Source organism: Pollicipes pollicipes, unplaced genomic scaffold (genome assembly GCF_011947565.3).
Source record: "Pollicipes pollicipes isolate AB1234 unplaced genomic scaffold, Ppol_2.1 Scaffold_6578;HRSCAF=7798_pilon_pilon_pilon, whole genome shotgun sequence".
Lineage (NCBI taxonomy): Eukaryota > Metazoa > Arthropoda > Thecostraca > Pollicipedomorpha > Pollicipedidae > Pollicipes > Pollicipes pollicipes.
Window position 1 is genome coordinate 297,471 of NW_023596901.1, and position 9,459 is coordinate 306,929.

At 57.7% G+C, this 9,459-nt stretch overlaps 1 protein-coding gene across 1 annotated transcript in view; it reads right to left on the minus strand.

Annotated features, from left to right (window-relative positions):
* Positions 1-8,936, minus strand: part of LOC119106996 (semaphorin-2A) — a gene marked incomplete at its 5' end in the record, with an annotated part of 123,151 nt that extends 114,215 nt beyond the window's left edge. Inside the window, 1 exon segment of the mRNA XM_037230341.1 lies at positions 8,843-8,936. Within this exon segment, the coding sequence (XP_037086236.1) occupies positions 8,843-8,927 (85 nt within the window).
* Positions 8,937-9,459: the final 523 nt, after the last annotated feature.

Below are 9,459 nucleotides of genomic sequence, written 5' to 3' on the forward strand. Positions count from 1 at the left end.
TGAGTGCACATCAGAGCAGAGTGGGCAGTGAGTGCACATGAGAGCGGAGTGGGCAGTGAGTGCACATGAGATCGGAGTGGGCAGTGAGTGCACGATGAGGGGCAGGAGTGGGCAGTGAGTGCACATGACGGCGGAGTGGGCAGTGAGTGCACATGAGATCGGAGTGGGCAGTGAGCTGCACTGGAGGGCAGATGGGCAATGAGTGCACATGAGAGTGGAGTGGGCAGTGAGTGCACATGAGAGCGGAGTGGGCAGTGAGTGCACATGAGAGCGTGCTGCACACCGCGCAGCTCGCTGCGCCCTCAACAGTCGCAACAGACCTACGCGATGTAGTTGGGTCATAGGTCCACTTGAGGTGATCACATGAACCACATGCTCGTGTTTTCCTGTCTGGACATCTCAGCTGTGCACAGGCGGCCATTACGTCATGACCATGCATGTGTTGCAGGCTCTGATGCCATGCGACATAACCATTCCCAAAAACGGCTGCCGTGCATCAGCTCGGATCAACGGCAGACCCCAGCGTGAATTACGGAATGGATTCCAGTACCTCAATTTGGAGTCCTGGATCTCAAATCCCGGATCGATCATACCGGTTCTGATCTAGATCAGACTGGAATCCAATTTTGCTTGTAGTTGTCCCGGAACGCAGAGCCCATTCTCCTTTTACGGGGGTCGTCACGAGGTGAAGAGCTCTGATCATTATCATCAGCGTGTCGAATAATCTTCCAGGATAAACACTGCGTTATCGAATCATGGCACGTGATTTCCAACATCCATTCCGACAGACAGATCTGTCATACTCGAAGTCAAGCTTGACAGCCAAGGTCAAGCTTGGTTGAGCTGACTGAGTCCCAAAACGCACGCCTCGTTGTTACTCAAGACGGTTTTTAGCGAGGTAGTTGTATAACATTTCTGTCCTGATGGCAATCCATCAAAGGCTGTTCCTGTTCCTGTTCTCTACCTGAGTGATTCATCACATTCACATTTCATTAACTTACTATGGTCAGGTTTTACAAGCTGCGTCGCAGCATACGGATTGCTGCCCGATTTAGGACAGGTTCCGATCCAGATCCCCTTCGAATTTGGCAGTGCGCAGTGCGTTTTCAGGAACACTGGGAACCAGGCGTCATCGCCATGATCCACGTGCCTGGAAAGCAATGGGCTCTGGTGGTCACCGACAACAGCACTAGGTGCACGCTCCAGCCTACAATCAGCTGGCCCGCCCCCCCCCCCCCCCCCCCCCTCCTACGGCATTGATTGGTTGCGCTCGTGTTATGCGGGTTAGCATCCGCCCACTGCAGGAGGGGCCGGGTCGCCGTTACTGGGAGGCAAACTTTTTTATTGCCGAGCCAACTTGGTGCGAAAAGGGCGCGGGAATGTCCGCCCAGACGGCGGTGGATTTCTCGCCCAGGCGACTCGCCTGGGCCGGCCGAGCCTCTCGCCTGGGACGGTGGTCGAAGCTCTCGCCTGGGACGGCCGAGCCTCTCGCTTGGGACGGCCGAACCTCTCGCCCGGGACGGCCCAGCCTGCCGCCTAGGACGGTCGAACCTCTCGCCTGGGACGGCCCAGCCTGCCGCCTAGGACGGTCGAACCTCTCGCCTGGGACGGCCCAACCTCTCTCCTGGGACGACCGAGCCTCTCGCCTGGGACGGTGGTCGAACCTCTCGCCTGGGACGGCCGAGCCTCTCTCTTGGGACGGCCGAACCTCTGTCCTGGGACGGCCAAGCCTGCCGCCTAGGATGACCGAGCCTCTCGCCTGCAACGGCCGAACCTCTCGCCTGGGACGGCCGAACCTCTCGCCTCGGACGGCCCAACATGTCGCCTGGGACGGCCGAACCTGTAGCGTAGGCCGGCCGAACCTCTCACTTGGGGCGGCCCAACCTCTCGCTTGAGACGGTCGAGCCTCTCGCCTGGGCTTCAGACCGCTTGCCTGGGACAGTCGGACCTCTCGTCTGGGACCGCCGAACGTCTCGGCTGCGGCGGGCGTTCTCGTCCGGTCACGCCTGGCCGGAGGTCGCAGGCGTGGCTTCGTGAGCCGCCGCCGGCGCCCGCCGTCTCCCGGCCGCCACCATTGATCCTCAGTTCGGTGACCCGTGCACGCCATCATCCATTCCGCGGGGATTCCCCCGCTGAAAGGTAAAGCCGCCCGCTGATGGAGGCTCGCCGCCGTCCTTGTCAAGGCGGACGCGGTTGCGCAGGAGGGGATGCAGGAGGAGCTCTGTGAGGAGTGACCATTGGACTGCGGAACCGTCGGTCGCCGTGAGTGGCCGGCCTGCAATTACTCTCCGGCGCACTCCCAACGGATCTAAGCTTCCGTTGACTACACAGCAGCGGAGTTCAATCAGTTAACAGGAGGGGAAAGGCGTTCACAAGCTCGAGCGGGGGCGTTCACAAGCTCGAGCGGGGGCGTTCACAAGCTCGAGCGGGGGCGTTCACAAGTTCGAGCGGGGGCGTTCATGAGCTCGAGCGGGGGCGTTCATGAGCTCGACCGGCGGCGTCCACAAGCTTGAGCTTAACAGGACGCCGCCGACGAAGAGGCCGGTGCGTCTGCATTACGAGTCTCGTCTCACCTTGATCTGCCGTTCCGCTCATTGGTCAGGGGCCAGGCCGGCGATGGCCACGAGTTCCTGGTGCCATTAAATTCGAGGGACCAAGTATGGAATGACTTGTACAAATGTGCGCTCCTCTTCCCTCAATGGCAGTCTATTTTGAATGCGGCTGACTAGATCGCAGGCAAGATTGTTCGATTTGTGGGCTAATTCTAACTCGTAGCATGCATCTTAATATGTAAATATATCTCCATCTCGCATCTAGAATGTATGTTATTTCATACGAGCACCTTCGAGACCGTAGGTACGTTCAAATTTTTCGGGTTGTAGACAAGTCTGCATGAAACCGTACCTTGAAAACGGTGGAATCCTACACCAACAGCTGGTAGGATACTGAATTCACTAAGCAGCAAAGGGGCTGATACTTTCTCCTTGCGAATAGCCTCAACAACCAGCTATGACCACAACAGCTGCCAAGATGTGCGAGAGTTTGTCGGTCACGACCAGACCAGACCCCCGATTTCCTGAAAAGGCCGCCGAGGCAACACGAAGACTCAACAGTCTAAAGGCAGAGATCTCCACCAAAACGACCAGAAATCACAAGCCTCTATAACGAGACCCCGTTTTCGGCGAGGGTTCGGCGTGGGCCGAGCTCGAACCCGGCAACAGGCGCTCGAGGGTGATGATGACGTCAGTCGGGCAGGCGCTCCGCTAGCATTCAATTGGCCAGCTCCGACAGCAGGCGTTATTAACACGCTGTCATCGGCGTGATTCGCCTACGGCGCAGCGCTATTTATGCAAGCCATTGAGCGGCTAGAGATGCATACCAAGCGGCTGCAGAAGAATGACGCAGTGTGTATATTTCATAGATCAACGAGAAGTGATTAGCCCGGGAGAAGAGCGCTAGCGGCCACAACAGTAAACAACAAGATGAAGGGAGATATCTGAGCGAGAGATTTCACCGAGCAACTGAGATAACAGAGCAAAAAGAGGGAGCACATATATAAACAACACAAAACCGGCCGGCAATTTACCACGTTGACTTAATTTGTAGCATACGCCCCAGTCGTATATATGACAGTAGCTGTGCTCTACGTTCGTCTCAATGTCCTCTGCCAGAGGCTTCCAACGGGGAGGGGATTAACCCTTCAAGAAAGAATACAAGGGTTTCAGGGGGATTGCGATGTCGGCAAATAAGTCAGCGTAAAAAATATACTCGTCCAGACGGCGCCAACAGGCAGGTACTGACTGCAAGGTAAGGTTGCTTCACATCATGCCCTGCACCACTTGCAGAGTCGAAAATGTCTCCTGTGGTAGCCAAAAACAGTGATTCCACAACAAACGTTGAATTTGCATAATTCATTTCGTTCGCTCACATGGAGTGTTCAGGCACGAGAAAGATACCGAATGTTGAATTGTGTGGCTGATTCGCGTGGCCAAATACATTCCCTGTGCAGAACATTTTTCTGGACCTACCAACCGCCTGCCTGTTATTGTTTACAACAAGAGTGAGCACACACACACATGCCCGGTTAATTGAATTTGGTTGTTCGGTTCGAGTGAAATCACCATTCATTCCATCCTTAGGGGATAAATCTTAAAAAAGTAGGAAAACACTGACCAAGAACGCCCACTCGAGGGTGCAGCATGGCTGTGTCGGCGCGTGAGGTCAGCAGACCCGCACCCACCCTCAAACCAGACGCTCCGGCCGTCGGGAGCAGCGTCCGGGCCACGCGTGCGATAGACAGCCGGTCGTGCCCACCCCAGCCTCAGTCACGGCCAGCCGCCGTCAGTCACAGGGGCCGGCGCCGAGCGCGGCCGGACGTCGGCGCCGAAACGGCCGCCGGCACCGGTCCGGACCCGCTCAGGGCCCTCCTAAGTGTCCCGAACGGCGCCAGGTAAGTGCGCCGTGACGGGGCCGTCGCCGCCGACGGCTGACGGTCGCGCGAGGCTCGCCGTCGGCCGACGCGCCGCCGACGGCTCCAACGCCATGCCACGGCGCGGTGATCGATGAGCGACATGGAGCTGTCGGCGTGCTTTGTTCGCGGCGGCGCCGCCGTTCAGCACCGATTTGAGGCCTGTTACGGCGCACCACGGCGGCTTTCGATGGCTACGAGGAAACGTGCCGGGCGGCGCTTCGATGCAGCAGCGGCGTGACGGCCCGCGGGCCGACGCACAGCGGGCCGCGAAGAGCGACGGAACGAGAGATTCGAGGGTCGTTCCTGAACCGAGGGTGCCACGTTCGATTCTCCGTTCGAAAAACTTTCAAAGGCCTCAGCTTCACCGGAATTGAGAGTTTAATCGCTCAGAGAATATGAGCGTTGGCCAAGTATATCGACAACCTGATGTTCTGTACGTAATCCACGCATCCCCTCGCCCGACTGCATAGGAAATACTTCAAAAACATTTTTCACCACACTTTTGTATGTAATTAGTCACACTCCAAACTACTGCTTGCAAGAAGGCCAGAAAGAAACCTCACAAAGCATGCCTATCTTGTATCAAAACAATACCTTGAATTATCTGCGGCATCTCGAAACAAAACTAGTGTACACACGACACATATTTCGGTAATGTGGTAGCTAAAACAGGTTTAGCAGGTTCAAACAGGAGCTTTTTCACTAGTACTTTGCGGTATATACAAAACAACAATGCAACGACAATCGAATCGCGGCACGCATTTTCACAAGATTCTTTTTGCGCTGCGCTGTTTTGAAATGGCCTGAATCAATCAGCACGCAGCAATGATATGTGCCGAAGACTTCGGGAACATAAAAGGCAACAAACCCGCAGCACAACTCAAGCATACATGCTAAGCGTTTAACACCCCGCCAGTTGTCAAACAGACCACGGTAAGTCGCAAGGTTGCCCAAGAAAGCATACGTACGCATTACCACTGCATGCCCGGATGGCGGAGCCGGTACTGGGACCCAGTCGGTACGCAGCCTGCCGCTTCCGAAGACGACCGACCTCCAGTCGACATGACATGGACGTACGGCAGCACGCGCGCGGCGGCGCGTTTTTCAACGAAACCCGGGCCCTGTTTGTTCAGAGCCTGTCGGCGCCACCATTTCCCCACAACGGCGTCGCATGGTGCGTAATCATTTCTCCAAACATTCGCGCTCGCACGTGACGTGAATTTATGGACAGCGCGAGCGCCGACTCTCCGCTTCCGGTTATTGCTGAGCGGCGCAAAAAGGCGGCTGAGGAACAGAGACGTCATGGCGGCCACCACAGGGCGGCGGGACTGGCTGGCCGACCCTGCGTCATGTCTCTCTGTCTCTGGCTATGTCTCTGTGTCTGTGTCTGTCTCTGTCCCTGTCCTAGCCTCCGTCATGCCTCTCCGCCTCTGTGTCTCTGTCTCTGTTTCTGTCTCTGTCTCTGTCATGCCTCTCTGTCCCTGTGTCTCTGCCTCTGTCTCTGTCTCTGTCCCAGCCTCCGTCATGCCTCTCCGCCTCTGTGTCTCTGTCTCTGTCTCTGTTTCTGTCTCTGTCTCTGTCATGCCTCTCTGTCTCTGTGTCTCTGCCTCTGTCTCTGTCTCTGTCCCAGCCTCCGTCATGTCTCTCTGTCTCTGTCTATGTCTCTGTGTCTGTCTGTGTCTGTGTCTGTGTCTGTGTCTGTGTCTGTGCCTGTGTCTGTGTCTGTGTCTGTCTCTGTTTCTGTCCTAGCCTCCGCCATGCCTCTCTGTCTCTGTGTCTCTGTCTATGTCCCCGTCCCCGTCTCTGTCTCTGTCTCTGTCTCTGCCTCTGTCTCCGTCTCCGTCTCCGTCTCCGTCTCCGTCTCCGTCTCCGTCTCCGTCTCCGTCTCCGTCCCTCTCTGGCCAACGTCTCCTGGAGCGGGCGATGGTCGGAAAACCCCACCGGAACGAGCGACACCATTACGCGAGACGGCGCGCGGCCGCCCTCCTCCCGGCTCATTCCAGGCGCGCTTCCCACGCCCTCACACGCACAGCGGCGCTCCCGAGAGCCGCGGCCGAGGATCGGGCGGCGATCATGCCTCGCGATACGCCCCGGTCCTCGGAGCCATCCGCGGCAGCCTCTCCGGCAGCCGTCGCCGCAGCGGACAGGCGCATTTCTCGCCGACCGTCCACCGGCGGCGGCGGCGCGGTGGATAGCGATCGCCCTCACTTTTGTCTGCGGGCGGGCCGGAGGTGGCGGGGTGGAGAGGACGGGAGCCAATGGCCCGAGCAGCCCGAGCCCAAGCAGGTTGGTACGCCCCCAGCTCCCCAACGGGACGTGTGCTTACCCAATACATGCTGGGGGTCGGTGGTGATGCGGCGGCGCCAGCGTCACCCTGGCATAGCCATTCATCACGGAGTGTCGCATCATTCACATGCGAAGGACGCCGCATTCTGTTTAGCTGAAGGCGCCAGTGCTGAGGGGCGACTAGGGACCGCTGAATGTTAATTCATAGACAGGACTGACGACTAGACAGGACTGACGACTGAGTGTGAGCTGGCGTGTTATTCCTCCGGGAGAGGGGGGGGAGGGGGGTCAACTGTCAACAACTCCGGCCAACTGTCAACCCACCGCCGCAATATCGTACTTTGCATTGTCATATATAATACTAATCGACGTCCTGATGAAGGTCTACAAAAATGCGTTGAACGCTGCTCCACTCACAAAATGATCGCATCTCTCATCTGAAGTTTGTGTGCGTCGGACGTCATAATACCTAATTCCATGTCCTTTCCATGTACTGCTGCGCGATACGCGCAAATGGTGAAGGTTGCAAAACGGCGTCACATGTACGTTTGCACTGACGTACCCGTGCACAGCGCGCACGGTCGGGAGCAGCCGCAACAAGCGCAGACACAACATGGCCACCCCATGGGCGTGTGGTGAATGGCGTCGTTATTGCCACAAGTTCCTTATGCTCTACTTCGCTACAGCTGGAATGCTCAGGACACGGTTGCGGGGCTTCTCTCTCATTTACTTGTTGCCACGTACTCCCGTTTACCTAGTCCCCAAGACTGCTTCCGTTCCACAGGGTAGCATGTCAAGCCACAGATGGAGATATCCTTTATGACCTTAAACACCAGCTTATAAACGGAATGGTCATACTGCAATGTTAGAGAGTGTAACGGTACAGCAATTTGCGATATCCGTGACGGGGCGACCTCGTAAACGAGACACCAATTGAGCGGAGCGGTCAGCGTTGCGCGTGCGCGCGTCGCGTGCGAACGATGAACAGGGTGAGGGGCCTAATTTGCGCGCGACGCGCTCGCGGCATATGAACCCTATATGGAGCATTGTTTCTTTTTCAAGCTACATTGTAGATGCGTTGCACTTTCACCAGTAAGGCACCAATTAGTAATTGTACAGCATCTACCCCATGGGTCGCCCAGCGGTTGTACACCGTCAGGCTCGTCTGCTGCTCTGTGCCGCTGTGCAGGGACCCCGGCACGCGTGTTGCACCTGTCGCTCCTGCCCGACTGTGCGGCGGGCGGCGGCCGCTCTGCGTCGCCACGCGGGGGCGGCGGGCGGCACCGCCGGCTGGGCCATATCTCAGCGGCCCGCGCAGGCCGCGCCGCTCTGAACACGGCTAGGCCAGCCAGCGCTCCGTGATGAATAGCGGTGCGGAACGCAATAAAATCGGAAACGAGCAGCCGTCGTGCAGGGAGGCCCGTCGAGCCAGCGGCGCGCCGGCCCACGAGCCCCGCCGGCCGCCGCCGGCCCACCTGGCCACAGTCCGGCCCTGGCAGGTCACCTGCGCCCAGAGGCCGCCGCCGGCCCACCTGGTCACAGTCCGGCCCTGGCAGGTCACCTGCGCCCAGAGGCCGCCGCCGGCCGCGACGAAGCGATGACTTTCGCTCGGCCTTTAAGTGGTTGGTGATGTAATATGTTTATTTGGTCCGCTAGGCTACTGCTTTGTGTTGCACCGTGTTTTCAACATCATGCACGGTCTCTGGCTGAGGCAATACGCTGGAAGGCAACTATCCTCTTCAAGGCAAACAACTCGATATAGTTCAGAGGGCCACTGATCAGCAAACTAACACGGGATCAAACACGGCGTTCTCAGGATTAATTGGTACCCAGATCCGTTTCTGACTCGTTTGGTGTCTCCGTTCCACTTGACGGCCACGAGGCGAACGGAGCCAACTCTCCACTTCAATACAAGAGAAAGTGTTCGGCGACAGTTGAATAGCTATTGCCATTGAACAGCTCGAAAGTGTTTGGAGGGGGTGCATTGGTCGGTAAGTTGGTGCAGAAGGTGGTGCCCTTCCTCACTGATCTCCTCCCGATCAGCGAGTTTCGTGCCTTCCTGCCTCGTCATCGCGCAGCCCGTACCTGGCAAGAGCAGCAGGTCCTCCGAGCAGCGGACCAGCTGGGCCAGCACGGCCACCAGCAGCGCCCGGACCACGCCGGTCGCCATGGCTCCCGCCTGAAAGCCGAGCACGCGGGGTCAGCGCGGGTCAAGGTCGCTGGCGGCGCACGTTACAGCAGGGCGCACGAGTGCATGCACACGGACGAGTGCGAGGCAAGGCCACTTTTATTGTCAGACACGGTCGCTCCGTGGTTTGCTCCGCTAAAGCGCTGAGGCTTAAGCACCGACACGGTCGTGCTCTGACAGCGGTGTGTGATCCCGTATGGAGCAGGTGTGATGATGACCGGCACGGTGATGGTGATTGGGGATCGAAACACCACGTCGACGACCACGCGCCCTTGCGATAATCGTAGTTACGCCACAGGGAGGCTGCTGACGCATGTTGATAACTGGAGATGCCGATGGCGAGACATTAGGCTCTGGAAGTGTGGCTGGGTAGTGAACGCATGCATAACCAGGTAGCACGCCCCTTGCCCACGGATGATGCGCATGTCATGACTGCATCCCGAGTTGGTATTCTTTGCATTCAGGCTGCATTATTTGCGTGTCCGTATTTTCTCGATGTTGACTTCCCCTTCCG